The following is a 24,309-nucleotide window of genomic DNA, read 5'->3' as shown; positions in this document are numbered from 1 at the left end:
TCTATAAAGTCCCCTTAGGTGTGAGTGTATGTGTGAATGGTTGTATGTCCTGTTTGTTGCCCTGCGAAGGACTGGCGACCTGTCCAGGGTGTACCCCACCTCTCACCCATTGACAGCTGGATATAGGCACCAGCACCTCTTGCGACCCCAATTGGGTCAAGCATGTCAGATAATGGATGGATAGATTTTATAGTGGTTTTATATGTTGCATCAACACATAGTTTGAGTTATAGCAATTGTAAACAGCAGTTTCAAAGTTTTGCAGTTGATTTAAATTTTTTTGATCTCTAAAGACTTTGACTGGGCCACTCTAACACATGAATGGAGGGGTAGCTTTATAGCATTCTGCATGATGTAACAACAATGATGCTCCATTCTTATACTTATACTAGGTGGCTGCAACACTAAGGCTTGCAGAGCTATGAGGAGTAATTTCAAAATCATAGCTAATACATTTACATTAAATATATCTCAAATGCAATTGCCTCAGACTCTTGCTTGCAGTACTATAGGAGCAATTCTATTTAACTTTGTTTTAGTTTCAAGTTCAACGCATATATGAAGACCTAAAAAAAGGTTTAACTAATCAAGTCCTCAATTGTTTTATGAATTTTCTTGCTTCCCCTGGTTATCTCACAGGTCTTGACTCAGCAAAAAAAAAAAAAACTGCTGTGAGGATTGTTAATTCTTGATTTCATCCAGTTTGTTGCCACAGCTGCTCTGGTTCATCTGTCAGGGAGGCTGATCCCCCAAAACTACTCCCTTCTGGACCTTCTGCTCTCTGCTACTTGCTGCCTTTATCAACACACCAATTTGTTATCAATATGTTGTTTTAATTCTCCTGCCATCACACATTTAAGCAGGATTAGTCTTGTCACATATATACATGATTCTGCCGGATCTTATTGTATTTAATCCATATTTTGGCTTTTGCACAAGCATGAATCCAGTCCAGATGAAGCACAGAATTATAGAGCCACTTAGGGTTGACACATACATTTCTAGTATTGAATCTATCTCACCTTTTTCTATGCTTTCCCCCTCTAATACTCATAAATCTATGCAAAAGGGATGACACATAGTCTCTGGTAACAGGAAGGAGGCGTATCATATGGAAAGGCAGCTGAGGATGTGAGACTAATGTGACAGGTGCAGGCTGAGAGTGACAGCATGGGAAGAGGGGGTGGAGGAAGACCATGTGGAGGAGGGGTCAGTGCTCCAAACAGGAGGATTTAGAGAGATTAATGGTTCTTTCTCTTATCAGCAGACAGGCCCTTGCTGTATATCACGGGTAGTGCTGCCATTCTCATTATCTTTATATGAGCCGTGGAAGATTTGAAAAGGGAAAGGAAATCATTGAACAACCACACATATTTAATCACAGTAAGTCGATTTGAAAGAAACACCCCTCATCAGGCCAAAGTAAAAAGTAATTAAGAGGCTTATGACCATGTAATTACTGCATATGGGCACTAACGAGAAACTCAGAGTTAGATCACAGATAATTCTCTTATACACAGTCTAGGAACTTCCTAGACAGTGTGACTTCATGTTTTTTCTTTGGTACACTTCAAAATGGAAAGACAAGAGAAGTTGCTATTTGAGTTTGGTGTGTGTGTTGGATTAATGCCGATCGAAATCCAGAATTTTCCTACATCTTGTTAGAGCCATAATGACAGAGAGAAAATGATCCTGATATTAAAAAGTAACTGGTATTCACTGCAAACTGCAGTATGCTGTGTTTGCTTGTGTGGAAGATGCACACAGTTGTGCAAAGACCGGTTGCTGGGATGAGAAAAGACAAGGCTTTGCAAATGATCATATAATTTTCCAAGTAGTTTGACTCTAAAGCTGTAACACATACAAGGTACCATTAAAAAAGGTCTTAAGTTAATCTTCTTTAGAATATATATATGAAACTAAAATTTAGCTGACTACCTCTGATTATCAGACAGTAAGAAAAAGGGACAGGTTGCTTTATACAGCACATGCAAATATTTGGTTTAAACTGTTGCTCTTTATGTATTATAGCTTTAGAAACTTAGTTAATTTGTGATTTGGGGATTCCCTGCATTCCACATATTATTACTGTTACTGTATTTGAATATCTAAGGCTAAATCTCTTGAGAACATCTGGCCCCGACTAACTGCTTGTTCCCAAGCATCCAGACGACTTCAGAGTATTTATAGAAGGTTCTACTGTGACTTGGATCAGCATGATCACAAATGTGGCTCAGTCAGTGACTAATATAACCATAATGACAGGCTGCACTAACTTTGGCTTAGCCTTGTGAGTTATTGTCTGTTAATGAGGGGCAGATATACTCTTAGACCTTTATTCCAATCAGAACCACAGCTTGACAGGTAATGTTCTGGTTCATTTTGACTCACTTACCATACTACATACCTACTTTTGCAATATGTTTTTCTTTTTTTCCTCTTCTCTCCTTCTTTACCGGAGGTTGCCTTATCTCGTCGTCAAGGGCTCTGTTTGGCTTCCATACAGCAAACAACGCAGTGACAGCAGGGTGGCCGGCATTCATGCTGATGCTTGCTGCATCTGTTTCCAGAATGAGATCCTCTGACCTCACAGGATGCATTAACTATGACAGGATACAGGTGTCCAAAATTAGCAGGAAGAGGGTCTTATTATAAAAATTAACTTAATTTCCAGAGATACTTTCCACTTTATGGAGACTATATCCAACAGAGATAAGGGGGTTTGAAATAGCGATCTGAAGTAGGAATGATCTGGGGGAGGCAACTTTTAAAACAGTTGACTTGCAAGATTTATTGATTGTTAAGCTGCAATCTAATCCATAAACTCACCAGATTTTACAATCCTTTTTGTTCAGGATGTTCTAACCCTAACCCTCTATCCAAAAGTATCAAAGTTTTAGTTGCAGTTACAGCTGGAAAGCTCCCTCTGTATAATCGACGTATCCCTTTCCATCTGAGTTGTGTTACTTAGGGAAAAAAATCACTCAGGATGAAAATTCTTTTGAATCCATAATAAAGTCCATTTTTCATGCACAGAGCATCTTAAAACAAATAAATGATCAATAAACATTCTGCTTTGTGTCAATCAAAGTTGTTTCAGACAATTTTCACTGTCAACCTGGGAAATAAGGGACCAAATGTTTATCATTTAAAATAATGCTAGGGGCTTCGATTTGTAGAATTTTGCAGAGGAAATTTGAAATAGAAAACTTTGAACCAATCTGACTGTATCGTCTGGTTGAATTGTCTATGTGAAGTGCCTTAGGATTATATGTGTTTTGAAATCGCACTATATATACAACTGAATTGATATCCAGAATTTGTCACCCTGAATTGCTCTCATTATAATGGTATAGTTGTTGAAATGCAAATGCCCTTTTGCAGTTTCCTTAATGTTGCTAGTTCAGCTTAGCAGGATAATCCAAAGGTTATCCATCCACTACACTGTCTCCTCTGTTCAGACAGTGGTAATTGCCAAGGTCAAGTCTCAAAGCAGTAGAACAGAAGCCACCACGATGCTAAAGCTTATTTAAATACCAGAGAATCAAGCACAATAAACGATACACTTCAAAGAATAAGTAAAAAATACTTGGTTACACAAATATGGGCTTGTTATTCTGACATGTTTAAAGACCTCATGCACCATCTACTTGTTCTCATTCAGTGAGCCTTGACGACACTTCTGTTAGCTTCTCAGGTTTCTCAAAGACCCTATAAACCGGATTTAACCTATACAAAAGGTCAGGGGGCAGTGGAATAAAGAAAGCACTAGGATTTACCTTCCTGCTGTGTTGTCCAGTCACTAGATCCAAATGCTGGATGGGACTCTTTGTCTTTAAAGTCTGACTGAAAAGAATGACCTATTTATACCAAAGGTGACTTTAGATTGACGCTTTGACTACAGACTATATTGCATTTAAATAAACATTAGTACATACAGTTGTTTAAAAGATTAAAACATCAGAAAAGAAAGGTCACTGAAGCACAGCGAGAACATCAAGGTCCAGTGCGGGCTAAAAGCGAGGGTTAGAATTGCAGCACTGCTAGCTGTAACAGGAAATTAGAAAGTAAGCTGTTTTAATTTCCCATGATTAATGTATTGATTCTTGCCATATGGCAAGATTTTTAGTACAAAATTATATTTTAATAAGCTGTAAAGGGGCCTATTGCAACAGAGTTGAAACATCTTCAAGAATGTGTATCAGTAAAACCCTGAAAGCGCTTTATGAAAAAAGGCAAACGTATATAACATCTACATTATGTGTGGAAATTCATAGATATTTTCAGAATACATTTTTTGTGGACTAAATTAAACTTTTTATCAGCCATCCAATTGCTTCTTTCCTTTTCATGACAACAAATCGTATCATCGATTACTATAAAACTATAATGTTATTCTTATTACCGGTAAACTAACTCATTGTAAGATTTAGTCAAATACGTGAGGAAGTCATCTAAGGCATTTTTTCCCCAACTTTTTTTTAGCTTATGTCCCCCTTTGGGCATTTTTTCACACCATGAGTAACCGCCTAATTTAAAATTATTTATGATTGTCCAAAAGTGGAACATACAATAACTTATTATAAAATAAAGACTATTTTACTAAGTCTTTAAATTTGAGCATTTATTTCCTCCCCTAGCTCTCCATCTCAAAATCAAATAAAAAAAAAACCAACATGAATATTTTGCCCCTTAATTTAGTAAGGAATCTAAATAAATACAAAGTAAAATCATATTATATACCTGTATTTATAAAACTGGAGCTCCTCTGAGTAAGGGAAGTGGGGGCCTAGTGTTTAGGGCATAAAGCTTGGAGTCCTGAGGTTCTAAGTTCGAGCCCCAATCCCACAGACTGCCACTCTGGGTCTCTGAGCAAGACCCTGATCCCCTGATTGCTCCCCGGGCGCCTCCCCGGCGCTCCCCGGCGCCTCTGCATTTAACCCATCCCCCTTATTTCTCCAATGTGAGATCAATAAATTTCAATTATTATTTAATTATTATTTATAACTCCCTTATAATCGTGTGAATTAGGAACAAAATACAGAACAAAGATTATAGTCAGACTGTCTTGGTTATTTTTACTTTGTTTTCATCAAGACACCTGAGCTGCTTTGATGAGCTCTGATAGCTCAGTGTGAAAAACAGCGGATCCCAGGGTGCTCTCTACATCCAGTCTGGTCCTCTGTTTGGTTGTGATGAGTGTCACAGCTGAAGGTGAACTCAAACACATACCGGTAAGAAAAACAAACTTTTTGGTTGATAAAAGCTTTTTCTATTTTTCCATTGGGTCCTCACAAAGCAAAACAGAGTCCAGCCCTATTTTATTTTACTACCCAAAAAATAATATATTTTGAACAACCTCTTTCAATGCACTGGTGGACCACTAGGGGTACATGTAAGGTGCTGCAAATACTCATTTGTATCAACACTGGTGGTGGCAACAGCTAAATATGGTACAAAAAAGTCTAAATATGTTTCTTTGGTTTAATTTTGTTTATTGTTAGTTCTTACTAGGTTAAACTGCTGTTAGCGTTTACACTTTTTGCTATTTATCTAGATATGGATTAAAAAATATTAAAATGATCAAAACAGTTAAGTGGGAATTGCACAGGGTAAATGTAAAATACATAGGTTTGTCCAATTCAGTTGTTTAGGAATTCTAAATTCCCAAAACAATTGCAATCCGTTGTATGTTAGTATGTAAGTCTGTGAAATCAAAGGAAGTCAATTTTTCTCAAAATAAGTACATTTTTGTTTAATTGAGCAGGTAGGTGAGACAATTTGCCAATGGAATAAGACAATTTACATTTAGAATAGGAGAAAACTACTGCATTATCTTAGTTCAGGCGCATAAAATCTAATTATTTTGTTTTAGGGCAAAATTACTAATTTCATGGGCTAATCATCAGATTAAGGGAAAGCACACTTATTTTGAAATTGTATTACTTATTGTTTTTTTGGATTGTTTTTGAAGTGCATGAATTCTCCTCACAGTTACAATACACCATCATTATTTATTTATTTATTTACAGAGGAGAAGCTGTGATGAAAATTATTTGTTTTAGACATTTACTGCTAAACCAGATTTGTATTGAACGTGATAGCTTGGGTCTTATATTGATCTTCATACCAAAGTCGAGTTTGTAAGCTGGAAAAATGGTGGGATCTGTTTATAATTGAAGTGCTGAAAGCAAAAAACAAAACTAAACAGAAATACATTTAATACACTTTGATGTAAATGAACATGATTGGAAACAGGGGCTATACAGCACCATGTGTCTGGTTTGAAATAATACAGTTATAAGCTTTTACAAATAGCTCATACATGCAACTTTTACTGCAATTTATGAATGGCAGTAATTTTTAATACTGAACAACATCCAATATGGCAAAGTGGGAGCTGACTATAAAAAACAAAATGCTTCATTAGTTGATTTTCTAAGTAATTTTTAGTATTCATGTAACCAAGCAACTCTTAAGATAAGATAGGGAAATGTTAAAGATGTACCAGTTTTTACACATAGTATGGACATCTCTAGAAAAGAGAGCAAACCACTGTTTAATGTGTTTTTATATGCCTTTACTTAAAACTATGTATGTTTTTATGTTTCCAGTTCCACAATGAATATTCTGCATTCTTTATTTGTTTCTGTATTTATATGTCTAGTAAAATTAAACTAAAGGCACAAGGCTAGAAAACCCAAAATCTTTTTTGGAGAAATAAAGCTCAGCCTAACGAATGTCTGCCCCGACTTCAACGGGACCTGAATCGGTAATACACCTCTGTGAGAGGTGAGTATATCTTAGCATACCAATAATATTCTCTCACATATTTAACAAAAGCTACAGAATTGGTGCTAAATATAGTCTTTTTGTAAAATCTCCCATGAGCAAGTTAGTATGCTGGTCCATTTACCCATTACTAAAGTTAAGATTAGTACAGAGTCATTACTGGTCTCCTATTCCTCCCAAATTTATATGAAATTTTAAGAAACATAGTTGAAAAACCAGCCATCAGTAACCTTCAGAATATTAACCCTTTATAGGGGACTCAGTGAAATATGTTTAAAATTAAAATTTTAAGCCAACAGTGTTATTGGAATCCATAACAAGACCTTATTGCTTTTGTAACATAAAAAAATATGGATATTTTGATTTCAAAACTGAATGTCAATGTAATAACAAGAAAGGCTAACTTGTCCAAATATATTAAGAAAAATAACAACAGTGCTTCTATACGAAATTCATGAAAGAAACACTCTTTTTTTGGTACAACATAACCTTAAAGGCATTAATGCTGACACTGGCACTTAGATTTTTTAGTTTATAAACTTAAATATAATTGTTAACTAGGCTTATTAACTTTTAACTTTACTTTTTAACTTTCGATTAGCTTTTTACCTTTTTTTCTTGACTTGTTAACTCTTTGTTTTAACTTAATTTGCAGTAGGTAATATATCATTCAAGGGCTCATCTAATTGGTCAAATTCCAAAATAAGATGTACAGCCATGTAGCAGTATCTTTGCTGAATGGCTGGATATAGATCTTGTGCTTCTAGACCTTACTGAGGGACGGGGGGACTCCATTTGCAAGGGGTATGCAAGTGATCAAAAACACTTACTTGCCCTATAAAGGGTTTATATAACTTCTGCTGGACAGATATGAGCCAAGTCCCTGTTGATAAACCCACAAAAACTTGTAAGAATATGTATTGATCATTAGCAGTAAGAATTGTGTAATTTAGATTTTATTGGTAAGTTTATGATATATATTTTTAAATTGTTAAAGTTAAACCCAGCCAAATTTCCCACAGCAAGAGAGCTATTATCTATTTTACTGGAACATTTAAAAGCACATAAGGCCCAGGAAAAGTGCCCTATTCTAGATGAATGTTTTATATCAGAGAGAATTTAGACTACAGCAGTGTTATATAAAACCGTGCATCTTGTGTCATTCTTTGCTTTCAACTATTTCTCCCAGCCCAAGCTGTAACCTCTCGAGATCTTGTTTTACCTCCACCCGTCTAAACAATTACCCAGTGAGGTAGAAGCCGCTCTGTCTGGCATTGGGTATAGTCTGAATGGGGGTGGGACGGAAGGAAGCAGCCTCTCCATTGATTTAAACTAAGAGACTAGCTAATGTGTGTAGGAAAAAAAAGAGGGGACATACATTGTGAGAGTGGAGGTTAGTGGAAACGGTTGGACTGCCTGTTTATGCAGGTAGTATTGACAGTTAATACTTTCCCCAACCTAGCAATTGATGTCAGCCCCTCTAAATAAATATGAAATGTATTTTATTTTTTTTATATAAAAGCCTGCATGTAAACAAACATGAAATAACCAAAAAAATTGAGGTCATAGTATGTGACTGATGTGTGTTTTTTAGGGATTAGTAAGGATTGATGATGCAGCAGGATGTTGGTCAGATGGTGCTGCAGCAGAGATGTTCTACGATTGTTTCTAATCATTTAGGTAGAATTTTATCCATAATTAGGGACAATTTCATCATTTCCAACACTTGTAACTCGATCACTAGTGTTTCCCCAAACAGAGGTTCCTTTTATGTTTACTGCATCATAGGTCCATCAATCTGTCCACACAAAGACTGTCTTCTGGTCTGTAGTGACACTGCAGTCACTGTGTTTTTTCTTGTCTGTTTGCTAAGCTTCAACCGAATAATTTTCTCTGATCAGCATTTTGTCAGTTTGTCAGACAGCTCCAGAATACCCCATTTTCTCCACTCAAAAGTCACACAAAAATGTCTCTGCATTTACTCTGAAGAAACTCTAAAACTTAAGCTTTTCACCTGCCCCAATAACAGCTGTAAATCTCATTTTCTCTTTTATGTGACTGTCAAAAATGTTCACACATTAAAATCTTATGATTTTAGTGTGGGAGTGAAGCTGTATGTCTCTACCAGTTTGTACATTAGCAGAATAACATTTTTACAAAGTCAGACTACTGTAGTTGCAAATCAGTATATATGTCTTTTTCCCAATTTCCCATTTTAATTTAGGTGTAAACTCCGATTGGGGTATTCTACCACATGAAATGTGTTGACTTTAACCTTTCAGTGAAAGTATGGGCTATGTTTAGTTTCAGTGTCCAAGTTTCAAATATTTTCCAGGTCGGTTTAAGATGTCCAGAGAGTGCCCCTGTGGTGTGGAAAGACCAGAATTGTTGACAGTGTCTCCTGCATTGCTACTGGTAAACTCTAAACAGGAACACTTAGGGACTCCTTCTGACCATGCCTTTATTCTTTACATGAAACAAAGCTGAAGTTTTTATGGAGTCCCCCAGATACAACAGAACCAGCCTGTCAGATGAATCCTCTACTTGCCCGGTCTGTCACTTTAAAAGGAGTCCTATGTCTTGGCAGGTTAGCAGTTCCATATTTCTCCAATTATACGCAGATGGACTGGACAGCCCTCTGTGTAAGATCGTCATATGCTTTATAACCTAACCCTGCTTAAACTTTTACTTTTTGTAATTAATTCAATTTCACAATTATTAGCAACTTTGTGGCTCTGTTATATAAAACTTAGTTTTATATGAAACTCTGTGTAGTGGTATTCTGCTGTGTCACCGTTATCTATAATTTGTGTAGAAACACAGCTGCTAATTGGTTAATGCATGTTTTCACATGTATTTCTCTAAAAGCTGTAAAACTGAGTTAAAACCAGAAAGCAGAAGCTCAACTCAAGACGGATGGACTTCCAATCAAATGAATCTCTACTGGACGGCCTACTAAAGGAGCGCGGCCATTTTTTGGGAGCAAGGAGCCATCTCCCTGGTGAGTACCATGGCAACAGCCAACACAGGCCCCTGCTTCCCGAGATGTTCCTTTCAAGCTCCCAATCTAAAGTGGCAGGCCAGTTTTCTTTTGTGATGGACCTTCTATTGCGCTCTCTCTCTCCAGCCCATTCTTCTGTTTCTCCTTTTTTTTCTCTGCCTGCATGACATGGCCCTGGCCTTGTGCACCGGCCCATCAGGACTGTGAGAAGACTGCTGAGGGTGAGTGTCCGTGGGAAAATGTTGCCAGACAACACAGTGGTATGTGACAGTCAGGGCAGCCTAATCGTGTCTGTAAGGGACTTCATCGAAAAACACTACAACTCAGCTGAACCCATCTAAGTGGGAGGTTCTTATTAAATCTAAATTAGACTTATATGTTTTAATTCTTAAATGTATTTTCCAAAGTTTATATAGGACCTCCTTGACTTTTCCAGGTAATCTGTTGTGTCACTATTTTATTATTACCACAATAATTCGTTTTCATACTTTCATTCTGCATAATCACCCCTAACATTTGTTATAAGGAACCCTACTAGTCATATTTTAGCATTCTTGATGCTTATTTTCTGTAACTCATTTTACTTTTCTCTGCTATTTTTGTCCAATCCTTGTTCTTTAACAACAGCAACATAATTGGAGTTTGTGCTTCTAAAATAAAAAAACAGGACACAGAGAAAAAACAAACGTGTCATGTTTTGGATATGGTTAAAGAGTTTGTCCAATTTTTCTATTTTCTTTTTTTCTTTGTACTTGTAAAGATGACATAAAGAATAAAGACACTAGCAAAAATGTTGATACCCTTCATTTAATTATGACAAAACCCACAGTGGTCACAGAAATAACTTGAATCTTACAAAAGTAATAACAGGTAAAAAAAAAACAAAAAACAAAAAATATTTATTTAAAAAAAAATAAAGTCATGAATCAGGCCTGAAGAAAGCGACATGTTAACTCATGGCATGTCCACTAATTGGCATCACAGGTGTCCACAATTTTGCAATCAGTCATCGGGCCTATATATAGGGCTACAGGTAGTCACTGCCAATGCTGTGTCAGTTCATAATAAAAAAGAACAAGGTCAAAGTTCATTTCACACAGCTCAAAATTAACTACCTAATTTTCATAATTCACGTTTTCAAAAATGAACTAAGCTCACAAACCTATAAATGAACTAGTTCAAGTTCATTTGGTAAATTAAGCCACAATCCTACACAACAAAACCTCATATTTCACCCTTTGAATGTGTGATAATAATATATAAAAGGCAATGCAGTCAAGGTAAACTATGTGCAGTAAAGCCTTTATATAGCCAAATTACACAGAACTTCAGACACATACAGGTTAATCCGGTTCTGCTGAAAAGATCTATATAAAAATTATGTCTTACAATCTTTGTTTAGTGGCAGATATTTCCAAAGATAACTCGGATGCTTTAACTCCATGTGTCGCTTAAAATCTTAAGTGAACGTTGCTGACATACAGACCTGTTTGTCAAGTCCCAGTGGGCACAGTTTGCCCAAAACTTTAGTTTTTGTTCTGTCTGAGTCTTCCTTTGTTAAATTCATAAAACTCTGCTAAGCTTTCTGCAAAGCTGCCAGTAGAGTCTGAATCATTCAGACTAGTACTAACAGTAGACATGCTGGTCTGAATGCTGTTTGCAATAATAAGCGATGTTATCTAATGAAAAGTGTCGCTATCCACTGAACATGAATGTGAGCTATGTGTATCGTTCATTCTTCTTAAGGTGAACGTCGCTCTCGTTCATGTTCATTTCTTAAAAAACTGATTAGTTCAGTTAACTGTTCACTAAAAATATGAATGTATTGAGTGAACGTCATTTAATGAACACATTCATACACAACACAGGTCACTGTGCTGTTTGGTAACATGGTGTGTGCCACACTCAACAAGGACCAGAGAAAGTAAAGGAAAGAGTTGCCTCAGGAGATTAGACAGAAAGACAAGCATGTTAAAGGTAAAGGCTGTAAGACCATCTCCAAGCAGCTGGATGTTCCTGCGACTATAATTGCACATATTATTCAGAAATGTAAGATCTGTAGCCCTCTGTAGGCTTCTTGACGTGGCCAAAGGAGGAAAACTGATGACAAATCAGAGACTGATAATATGAGGACCATCAGTGTCAGTAGACACCGTCTGTTGTTGTTTGAGCCAATGTGAACTTTATGGGAGATGACCAAGTAGGACATCATTTTTTAAAACAAATTAGCCAAACTACATGTTGACAAGCAACAAAGCCTCTGGGAGAATGTCCTACGGAGAGATGATAATAAAATAGAATATTTTGCTAAGACACATCAGCTCTATGTTCACAGACAGAAAAATGAAGCATATCAAGAAGAGAACACTGTCTCTACTGTGAAATATGGATTAGACTGTTATGTTCTGGGGCTGCTTTGCTTCCTCTGGCACAGAGTGTCTTGAATCTCTGCAGGGTACGATGAAATCTTAAGACTATCAAGAGATTCTAGAGAGAAATGTGCTGCCCAGTGTCAGAAAACTTGGCCTCAGCCGCAGATCACGGGTCTTGAAATAAGATATTGACCCCAAACACACGCCTAAGAGGCTAAGAGAAAAACATTGGATTATTCTGGCTTTTTATGAGACTAGACCTAAATCTTATTGACTATCTTTGGAAGGAGCTCAAACATGTTGTATGGAAAAGGCACCGGAGACCGCTTAAGCAATTTCAGTATAAGGAGTGCCCTAAAATACCTGCTAAGAGGAGCAGAAGTCCATAAGACTGTTAAAGGAAGCATCTCATTGAAGCGATTGCCTCCAAAAGCCGTGGCACAAAATAATAAGTTGAAGTATATATCTTTTTAAGTGTTTTTTATTAACTTCTAAAATATTTGAGTTTTGAAATAGTGAAGGTGTTAAATGACCAGTAACCGATGATTGTTTAATCTATCTGTTTTAGGATGTCACAGATTCCTGAAACACAACAATACATCACTATGGTAACATTATATTATGGTTTCAGGACCAAATTATAAAGTGCTATTAAATTAGCAATTTGTAGCGAGCAGCTGAACCTACATTATACTGATATTTTGTTTTGGGATAAAGTATATGTTCCCTTTAGAATACAACAGCTTGATCTATGAGTACACTTTAACTTCTGCATTTTTTGTGTTGTCCTCAACAAAAGAACAGGCCCTGAAAGATTGTGGTGTACACTGGTGAAGATTCTCAGTCATCCAGGTCATAGCAATTCCAAAAAACGAAAATTGAAGAAAATCCACTGGACTTTGTTTCCACGTTTGAAGATGTTTTGCTTCTCATCCAAGAAGCTTTTTCAATTCAAATTTTCAGGAATAGCGTTGAGTTTGAGGTTTTATATAGTATACTGTGTACAATTGTGGTGTACAAAACATGAATCTTAGCCAAATAAACATTGGGATAAATCATGCAGTGTCCTCCAAAATATTTCGCATAAACACTTTGCTTCTCAGCCACCTCTGCTTACACTTTCTGTTCAGGGCTATTTACAGAACTATTGGCATCTCTACCTTTTATACCTGAAAAGTCTGAATAGCTTTTCACTGTCAATAAATGCATAATTTGAAAAATGTATTTAATCATTTTTAAAGAATAAATCTATAGGAAGTACTTTGTCAATCTATATGCACGTATTAAGGAAGAGTAGCCAGTTTAAGCTGGAACTTTATTGATCTCACATTGGAGAAATTCACTCTCTGCATTTAACCCATTCCCTATGGAAGCAGTGGGCTGCCATTGTTCAGCGCCCAGGAAGCAGTTTGGGGTTAAGGGTTTTGCTCAGGAACCCACAGCCAAGGCTGTGAGGATCGGACCGGGTACTTGCAACCTTCTCAGAGCACAAACGCACTGCTCTAACCCACAAGACCAGCACTCACCCCAATTTCACTCCAATAAGTGTAATATTATTGTTGATAAGCATTCAGATTTCTCATCTTAAACATCACCTTAAAACCAAACTAATACTAATATTCAAAATGAAACATTGATGTTTTGTCTAACTCTGCTTGAAGGTGCATTGCTATAAATCAGAGACAAAAACAATAAAATGGTTTTATGATTTATTACATTCATGAAACTGTGAGTCCTTTCAGGTGCATGTTAACCATTACACTTGCGGAAATTACTTTGCTTTAATGGTATAGGAAGGTATGTTACATCACAAACATGCTGAATAATTTACAAGTCTTTCTACCTCTGACACATGCAAAAACAGCTCTCTAACTAACATTAACAGAGAGCCACCTTGTGGATAAAAGATGAAGCGCACAGAGGGAAGAAATCAGACTTCAGGTTTTATGTTCTTATGGATATTTTGCAAAAACACACATGAAAACACTCACAAAAAAAAGCTAACGATGAAGGAAAAATATGCATCAGTTTCCCTGTTTTTTGTATATATATATTACCTGCATCAGTGTAAATTCATTATAAAGCTTACTGTGTTCTAACGTGAACCCATGAGCGTCTGCAGCCAACTGAGGTGGCGTGACACTTTTTGGAAAATGTAACCGTTAGTGCAGTTAGCCCCCTCTGGTTGGGTTACCACCCCTGTGAGGAACAACACATCTCTGTACATAGTGAGCAAGGGGCTCCCGGAGCTCATGCTGCAGTCGGCATTGGCCCTAGCACTGGTGCAGCCCATTTTATTGGTCATAAGGCTGGGGTACTTCTCCATACACTGAGGCAGCTTGCTGTACTCCAGCTGGTTAATAGTGAGCGGCTCCTGTATGGGTTCTCTCCAGCCGGTGACAACAGCCGGGTAATCTCCAGACATTAAGATACTCTCTGCAAAGTCTTTCTCTGGTAGACAGGCTGCGATAATGTATGGTTTAAAGACTATAGAATCACGCAGCTCGATCATAGCTAGGTCGTTTTCAGGACGGCCTTTCACGTAACGAGGGTGAAGGTGAACTAGCTTCACTAAAAGTGTTTGCCCTCCCACTTCAGTTGCAGGGTTGAGCTTTCCTGGGGAGACGCAGATAAGGAAAGATGACAGAATTAGACCTTTGTCAGTGCCTGGATTCAAGACACATACAATGTTTGCTGTCATTATTAAAGCAAACTGTAATTAGATTTGTATGTGACAAGTGGCTCAAAGATATGCGTGGTATGTATAACTTAACATGCATGTTTGCATCATTATTGAGCAATGAATCAATAATAAATACATGCATTCATTCAATTAGCAGCTCCTGCCTTGTCCAACTATTGGAGCTACATGTTTCTTTTATTATCAAAATAATTAAGGGCACTGGGAAACTCATCAGATTCATCAATATGACAAATATAGAATAATAATTAATTGATTAAATATAAACAGATTTAATACAACAATAATGTCCATTAAACTCACCAACTTCCACCTGGAAGGAGGGGTGTTTGGTTGCACACTGGGCTGAAGTCAAGACCAGGTTCTCCTTCAGAATGACTCCACTGCAGTAGCCTTCAGATGCTGGACTCTTCAGGAGAGCCTGGGGAAAGTATGAAGGTATTGTATGAAAATAAGATGGACATCTGAGGTAGTTTGTGCAAGATGCTTCTACAGAGTGGGCCTCCTTACCTGCCAAGGACACCCAGATGAAGTACACTGAAGTCCCTTAAAGTTCTCGCTAACAATATTTGCCTGCCTGTTTTTCCACACAGGGAGATTGATCAGCTGACCACAGGGCTGCTTGACTGATAAACAGAGATAGGTCTAATTAGAGGTATGTTCATTTATGAAAATCAGAGTCCTATTCCTTACAACAAAATACATTTAGCTACATAAAATCACCTTTCTTCTGCATGTGATCAGTAGGTAGCAAATTTATCTGTTCAAACAATTTTATAAAACCATAAAAAGCATGAAAATGATATAGGATTGAAGCAAAATAGGTGTGGGTCTCAGATGTGAGGATGTGTACTTATAAAATGTGTCATTCAACCCCAGAATGTAACCAGCTATGAAGATGCTGGCTTAAGCCTTCATCATCCAAGTTAGCAGGGATATAAACACCACTTTGAAGCAAACAAGGCAAAATCAAAAGGTCAAATGTGGTCTGCAGGGTCTGCAAAAGGTCCACCTCTGCTTTAATGCTGACTGTAACTGTTTCATAGAATACCAACAACCATCTAATGCTGCCTATTGTGTACCATGTGTTTCCTACTCTGAATTAGGTAAAAATAGGTTAAGTTAAACAAATTATTAAGTTAAAACATTAAAAAGCAAATTAAAAAAGTTAATAAGCTAAGTTAAATAGTAAAAAAAAAAAAAAATTCTGTATTATTTTATGTTGTATCAAAAACACGTGTGTTTTTTCTTTCTGAAAGGGGTTTTCAATCATTTCTTAAATATGCACTCTTTGGATTTGTTTTTAACCATATAAGGGCAGAACAGTTTTGGTAACTATACTGACCTTTATTTTTCCTTGATAATTCTTTTCTGTTTCTTCTTTTTATGATGTTACAAAAGTAATAAAATTACCAAAGGCAATATTGTAGGGCTCTTTTTATTAAAAATAAACATTTTAGGTGAATTTGTTTATTAATTCATGAAGTGTAAGCCTTACTCTAACTACGTTGTAAAAAAAAAATAATACACACAAGGACAAAAAAAATATTTGACTTTTGTTAAGCCAACCATAAACATACCAGCAGCCTCACACTGGTCTCTGCCTTTGAGCTTCCAGCCCCTGGCACAAGAGCACTGGTAGGACGTGTAGCCAGGTTTACAAAACTGTGAGCAGCCCTTGTCCTTTTCCAGTGTACAAAGAGTCTCATCTACCTCATGAAACAGAGACAGTGTCAGAGAATGCACATGAGTATTTAAGAAACAGCAATCTTTACATGCTGCCTGCAACAGTTTTGTACCATTTTCACAGTGGATCCCTGTGAAACCCGACTTGCAGATGCAGTCGTAGCCTCCAACGCTGTCTGAACACATGGCTCCATTCTTGCAAGGGTTTTCAGCACACTGGTCTCCATCTGAAAAGAGATCAAGTATGTTAGAGAGAGGTAATGTGTTCTTGGATTAGTCATATTTTTAAAACATAACTTACCAATGTAGACAGACCAAAAAATGTCCTGGAAGAAAAGTTCCATATAATCAGAAAGTAGCAGGTGCAGGGATGTTAGTTTTGAAATGAGGCATGAGGTTGTTATATAGGATCTAAGACATGAAAAGGGAACAAAAGCTCACCGTGCGGTATGAGTCCTGGAAATACTTCCTTGCTTCCTCATAGGTACAAACCCTCTCCATGCAAGCTTGCTCCAAGGTGGATGCTCCAGTATTTCTCTTTTGACGGGAGATCAGCGCAGTGGCTTGCTGCTTCTCCAGAAACACTGTGGGAACAATGACTTTATTCGACACGGCCAAAACATTCCTTTATAAAGCCAATATTGTGTTTCTTTGGAAGTTATCAACTCTTTAATAAGAAAATGTAAAATTATTTATTATCATGCACATTACAAATAGTGAGCAGAAGGGCTAAAAAATGCGTAATGCAGACGTAGTTTAAAGAAGTTCTAGAACACCTTATTTTGACTATTGGAAGCACATATCAATTTTGGGAGGTTGAAAGTGGCCCAGAAGGACTGCTAAATGCACCACTGAAACCCCTATGAATTTGCCCTACTATGAAAGGACTCCTTTCCCCCGCCCACTTGGAGGGTTCATGAATATTGAAATGAGCTGCACTCCGATTGGTCGGAGAATTGGGTGCATCAAACTGTTTACAGTGTCGGTAAGATCTCATCTTACATGTTTGAACCCAAGTCGGAAGAAGGTTGATATGTTGAGGAGCAAGAGCCAGTATGCCTGCTATTGGAAATGAATGTGGTACGTTTTGTCACATTTTCTACATAAATGAAGTAACAACTTAGCGTTCTTTACCTCATATAGGAACATATTAAAAGGTATTGTTATGCACATATTTTAATCATGATTAATATTGTTGAATTTTTAGGCTAACTATGTGTAAAGTTCGCTGTAATAATGATGTTCCTATCTGGATGCTAGCACAAGTCTGTGTATAGTCCTAGCATCCAAAGAGCATTTTTACAGAATTTGTTATGCGCACCTATTTCATAGTGCGATTACTGCCACATGCTTTTTATCCACTCTAATTACATGTTTATGGTGATGTTTTAACACTTGAGCTAGTTTCCAACACCTTAGCCACGAGTTCATAGTTTCTGTTTGCAAAGCATCACTTAGTACCAAACAGTAGGAATAGTGTTGGGACATCAACTCCAGAGCAGAAATTTCTTCTTTTTGCAAAGCAATGTGTGACATTACACCCCTCTACCCCTGACCGCAAAACGTGAGCGTATGCCTGCAATAGGTCTGTAATAGTGATGCACTGTAGACAGTATCTTTAGCTGGGACTTTTACTTACTTTTAGGAATATTACACTTGATCATCTATATTGTCACTCCAAAAAATTGCCCTTTAAAATATCATTTTGTTTTGGCATCTGGAAAACACTCACTCTAGATCCACAGTTTACGATAGACAGTAGAAGATCCATTAAAGCTTCACATAGCTTTTAATGATTTTCAATCTTGGCTAAAGTGGGTCTAAAATTGCACTTCCAGAAAAACAAAAACAAAATTCAAAGCTGTCACCGTTACACAAAATAAATACATTTTTACCCTGGACATAGATGCTTTTTTTAGGTATATACTTGACTAAAGAAAAAAAAAAAACTACTGGCCCAGCATCAACGAACTGTTTAGCAATAATGTTGGAGAACACACAGATTTAAGGAAGCTATCCAGAAAAGAAATCCTGTGTTTTCAATCAACAAGTGACACAAGTTGAGATTTGAATAGGGCTCTTTTATTTTTTCCTACTTGCTTTGATTCTGTTTTATTTTCCTCTATTTTTTTATCATGTAAAGCACTTTGCATTGTCTTTGTACTGAATTGTGCTACACAAATAAATTTGCCTTGCCTTGCCATTGATGGTGTGAAAGGTTGGAAGAGAGGGAGTTTGTCAGCAGATAACAGGAAGGCTGGAAAGAGTGAAGCAACATTTCTCTGTTTTATTCCTTTCAATCTTTTGTTATGAAACAAATTGATTTGGAAATGTTGGCAGGCTGTTGGAATCTTCCCAAAGATCTACTGTCTAGAATAGAGTAACAGAAAGTGATTTTTGTAAAGTAGCCTCTCATATCAAGCTACTTGCTAAAGAGGAATTAGGGCTGAAACAATTAATCAAATTAATCATGATTAATTGATTATTGAAATAATTATCAACGAATTTAGTAAGAAAGTAATTGTTAACTGGAGTATAGAGACTCGAAAACATGCATTTAGTTGATAGAGTAATGCACCTAGAGCAGTAATTTAATCAAAATATTAAAAAAAAAAAGAAATTAAAAAAAAAAAAAAAAAAAAAAATTAACTGTCAATTGGCCCTACCCAAAACTTCTCAGGTGGAAAGGTTTTGGTTTCACCTGGTTTAATTCTGTAAAAATCTCTTATATGAGGAACCTTTAACTATTCGATTATTAATCTATCTATAGTAAAAATAATCAACAATGTAATTGATTACAAAATATTCATTTGTTGCAGCCCTAGTTTGAATAACAACTCTAAAGTAATTTTATTTTCATCATAAAATAGTTTTAGTGGTATAATATCTATGATCCTAATATTAATAATTAATAAACCATTAGTCATTACATTTTATAGAAATAGTGCAAAGTCTTATGTTATATATGTTAAAGAGAAACCTTATCAAAACCTAACAAAAGCTGGGGATGAACTGCGCTGCAAATGTATATTCTTTACATCTTTTACATAATGAATCATGCTCTATTTGCATACCAGTGTAACAGTTATAAACGTTTACAACTTAATAGCTAAGCACTGTCAGACATTTTTATTGAAATGGAAATCTTTGAAGCTTGCTTGAAAGTTCTGAAGAAATTTCTTTTGCACAGCTTATACTGTATGTCAGGTGTTTCAATTAGATAGACTTGTTAAAACTTAAAAAAGAGTTTGTTTGAACAAACACACAAATTAATCAATGGAATGACACCTGTTCAAGAACCTAACTAGTTTCATAGATTAAAAATTTAGGTGTTTGCTGCTGTTTTTTTTTTTTTTTCTAATGCTGTAGTAACTCCCTTCTCCTATTCCACAGATGCTGCCATTCTGACCTTCCTTTCTCCCTCTTGTATTCTCCCACCTCTAGGCCTTGCAGCATCATCTGCTGGTGCCGTGCCTCACCTTTATGGGGGCTCTGAATGGCCATCACTGTCCCGGCAAGACAGAACACAGCAGCATAGGTGGTGTGGAAATGCATGGTCATCGTCTGAAGAGTCAATACAGAGAGAATCAAGGTAGGATCCTGGGAACATAAGCAGATTGCAGCCATGATGGTTATTAGGAGGACATAGACCCCTCCCTCAGAAAACAACAGCAACAACAAAAATAAACCATACATCCATCAATAGAAAGCTTTTGTCAACATAACTAGTAAATAGTTTCATGAGTGCAATCAACAAGTTGCACATTTATAGAAATAAATGACCAAAAAGTAGCAAAGTAACCTATATGTCTCATTCATTTATTAATAACATCTTCATCAAAAGAAATATGATTGGGCCTTTTCATTCTAAGGCTGGCTGATCCTTTCCTCTTATGAAATAGGAATTTTTATTCACTTTTGGGTTGTATAAAGAAGAAAAAAACCGCATGGCGATTTAACGCACAATATTTATTTTTAATAAAATAAATTTTTCCATATTATTGGAAACTCTTTAAAGCAAGAAATGTGACTAGTTTTTCTGTAGATGTTAGTGTAAGATCAGGCGTGATTCAGCATCACACCGAAGTGCTGCCATGTTTCCTATATTGCATGTTTTTAAACAAAATAATTGTAACCTCACTACGAGGTTTAAAATACAGCTATTTATGTTTTGGTTGGTATCCTTTTCATAAACAGCTTTCTGCAGCTGCAACACAAAATCCTTACACATACTTTTTTTTTTTTCTTTTTTTTCTTTTTTAAATAACATCCTTAATTCCTAGGAACAAACTCGATGGAAGAAATATATGCATCGCCTATTATAGACAGGGCGTGCTACGTCCTGCAGGCCGAACCCTGTCTGAACAACAGTGTTGACAGTAAAAAGCGCACAAGATGCTCGGTACTTACTGGCACGGGCAGAATCAAGATTCAGGCCCAGCTTGTTCCTTTTCTTCCGTGTTCTGATAGAAAGCAGGATCTCGCTGAACGGGATCGGGCCTGAAAGTCCAAAATAACGGGCTGTGATCACATCCGAGACGTCCTCCTTCTTCTGTTTACTGTTTGTGATGCGAGTAATGACAAAGACTGGCCACTAGAGGGCACCATTACACAGTGCTGGATGTGAATAGTGAAGTGGTGATACAGTAAACAGTAATTACACTTTGTAAAGATATATTTTGGCACCATTAACTGTTAAAGATAATCTTATACATTTCAAAATTTGAATATAGAATTTTATTTTTATTTTTTTGTTATTTTTATTTTTGATTGTTTAGCTTAACATAATTTTTCACAGAACAAAGTCCATAATTTGTTTGAATTTACTGACAATATTTAGCTCCTCAACCCTTGGAAAGATATTGGAATGAACATCAAGCAAACGGTGTATTTGTTATCAGGGTCGGAGCTAGATGGGGGCCAGGGGTGGTCATGGCCACCCTTAGCCAATCATTAGCCACCCCTGTGGCCACCCCTACTATTTTTCCTCCCCTGTAATACAGTGACAGTATTACTGCCGCTACAGTGGCAGCAGTAATACTATCAAGTGGAATATTTAAAAACATTTTTCATATATGAACAATTACTTGACAACTAAAACACTGTAGTTAATTCTGCACATTAAAATACTAACATATTTTCAAAACTTTCCATAACTAGATTTTGTGGGGTAAAAAGAAAATGATGTGTCTCTGCAAGTCACCTAGGAGTCTTCAGTAAAATCATAGATAAATAACGATTTTAATAAAAACTTATTAAATAATCAATTTATGTAGACATTAGTATTTGTAAATATCAATAATATCCAGAATGATTGTTGATAAAAAAAAGTAAGTAAGTAAAGACAATGGAAAAGATGTTCCCCCAGAACTCAAACCTGAAAGGATTTTTATCCACTATCAACACCTTTCTAGAAGCGCAGATGTTTAAATATACGTGTCTATTTGTTACCAAAGGCTGTAGGAAAGTGTAGTTAGGCTTTATTTAGAAAATATGGATGTTTGCTCGTTAATTTTCCTGTTGGAAGTGTGTAGATTAACCCTGAGATTCTGGTGTCACCCCTCAGTGTACATTGGTTATTGCCTGGCCACTCTAATAAACATTTTCTGGCTATGACTCTGTTTGTTATTCGGTGATAGACAACACTTAAAAAGAAACTTTTGCTGGATTTAGAGCTGACATTAGAATAAAATATGCTTGTTTTATATTCTTTGTAGAAACTAATATATATATGGCCACAGCAAGTGGGGGGTGCTGAAGGTGCTGCAGCACCCCTAGTGGCGACAGGGAGATACACATTTTCTTTATTAAAAATACTTTGCACAATTTATAAATTTGAGCAAATTATTTTGCTTTTTTATTTTACTATTCCATGTATTTGGATTTTGATTAATCTATTTTGAGGCTTAACACCAGTTCACAAAGGTTACATTGTCATGGCAACATCAAGTAAGCTAGTAGTCGCATAGAAAACAGGTATCCCGCTCGCGTCAGCAGGCTAGTTAATTTACATAGTCTAATGACAGAAACCAAAAATATGGCACAAAAACGCATTTCCAATTTTTTTGGAAAACCTCCATCAGTGAAGAAGAACACTAGTACTGCATCAAAGCAAGAGCATGGTCCCGCCGAGCACTTTATATCTATTCGTTTGGTTTAACGTAACCATAGTATTTTAGAGAGCGTTATTTTGAACTTTGATCTATTTTGATCCTGTATTCTTTGTGTAATGAATGTGGAGAACTGTTCAATAACATTTAAATGGTATAATACAATTATTTCCTTGTGGAGCTAATAGAGTCACATGTGACATAAGCACAGTGACTCAGGTTCATGGCAGCTGATCAAATATACGTGGTTATAGTGTTATGTGAAGTTATATATGTATAACCTATACACATATATAGGTTTGGAGATTTGTACTAACATCCTCTAATCTTTAATATAGAGTATAAGCAAAACTGGTCATGGAAAGTTTATAAATTAGCGGTAATTTCTGGTTTATAGCAAAATAGCTCAAGATAACCAAATTGTAGGAGGTCTGGCACCTGTGGCAGGTCGTAGTAGTCAGGGATGGACAGCATTTCTAATACAAGTATTTCAAATATGTATTTCAAATACAAAATACTACTTTGTAATTTGTGTTTTATTGAGATGACGAGAATACCTTTGTATTTTGTATCAAAATACTTCAGTGTTATGTATTTTTGTTTTTAAAAAAATACTGTAAAATACTTTCTGTGAGACACAATCTGGGATGACGTCTAACTATCTATAAAGCATGGAATTGAGTATATGGCACCTTCGCTGTCAAGTGCCTGTGATCCCACTCTCGGCCACTATGGAAGTTGGGCACTGTTTCACACTTGCTATGGGCACATTTCAGGATCGACACAAAACACATGGTAATGCATATTAGATTGAGTCAGGTATCTTCTACTTGGTGCTTTGTCCGAACCAGTCAAGAAAGTTGTTTCAAAGCAAGGCGAGCAACCAAATTTAGACTTAGACTTAGATTTATGTTGTCTTTTTCTATGCACGAGTGTACACAAAAAGAAATTTTGTTTAAAACAGCTCTAGACAATTTCATTTTTTAAAGTGCAGCCTTGAAAACAGTAATACATACTGTAATAAATGTACCTAGTTTACCTCAGTAACACATTTTTTGTCAACCATCAACCACTCTTTTATCTCATGTTCTTGTTCAGTGTAACGTTCAGTTCAGTGTAACTTTTGAAGGTTAGCTGCTTAACTAACTCTTTGTGTTAGTTTCACAGTCGTTGATTTCACCAGTGAACATTCAAAGAATCATGTTTTTAAAGTTATTGTTATGTTACACAGTTTCTTTTTCTTTCATGTAATTACCCTATAGCCTACATAGGACTTTTGTATCTCATTGTCAATATGTGTGCTGCTGCTGCACCACAGGTGACACTTGTAGTAGGCTAGTTTTGGCTAATACTAGTGTTGGCTCATACTTTTACTTCTTCTTAGAAATGCACCTAAATAATGTTCTATCGTTGACTGTATGTAGCCTAAACAATATCAGTGTTGGGTGTAAGGCAGTAAAGAAGTTATTTAATTGGGCTACAGTATTGCATTGCTTTTTGCAGTAATGCAGTAATGTAAGGCATTACAGATTCTTAGTAACTGAAGTTACTTTGCTTGTTTTGTTACTTTGTAACTTTGATGTTTTTTTTCCAGATAGTGTACAAGTGATGGGATAGAACAAAAAGGCTCTTAGAATGAAGTATTTT

General features: G+C 36.4%; 1 protein-coding gene across 2 annotated transcripts; it reads right to left on the bottom strand.

Moving 5' to 3' along the window:
* Positions 1–13,858: 13,858 nt before the first annotated feature.
* On the bottom strand, positions 13,859–21,121 carry LOC107092513 (venom prothrombin activator vestarin-D1-like). 2 transcript variants are annotated; one of them, XM_015387033.1, is made up of 9 exons: positions 20,963–21,121; positions 20,032–20,116; positions 16,994–17,136; positions 16,854–16,878; positions 16,666–16,779; positions 16,447–16,575; positions 15,377–15,492; positions 15,170–15,287; positions 13,859–14,781 (listed from the first exon to the last, which is right to left on the bottom strand). In XM_015387033.1, the coding sequence occupies exons 2-9, from the start codon at positions 20,111–20,113 to the stop codon at positions 14,261–14,263; spliced, it is 1,248 nt and encodes a 415-aa protein (XP_015242519.1). In that variant the 5' UTR covers positions 20,114–20,116; positions 20,963–21,121; the 3' UTR covers positions 13,859–14,260. The 2 variants fall into 2 exon arrangements, with proteins under 2 accessions (XP_015242519.1, XP_015242518.1); XM_015387032.1 differs by having other exon boundaries at positions 13,863–14,781; positions 20,032–20,152.
* Positions 21,122–24,309: the final 3,188 nt, after the last annotated feature.

This window comes from Cyprinodon variegatus, unplaced genomic scaffold (genome assembly GCF_000732505.1).
Source record: "Cyprinodon variegatus isolate N-32 unplaced genomic scaffold, C_variegatus-1.0 Scaffold384, whole genome shotgun sequence".
NCBI lineage: Eukaryota > Metazoa > Chordata > Actinopteri > Cyprinodontiformes > Cyprinodontidae > Cyprinodon > Cyprinodon variegatus.
The sequence above is the reverse complement of the archived record's forward strand: the minus strand, read 5'-3'. Positions and strand labels throughout refer to the sequence as shown.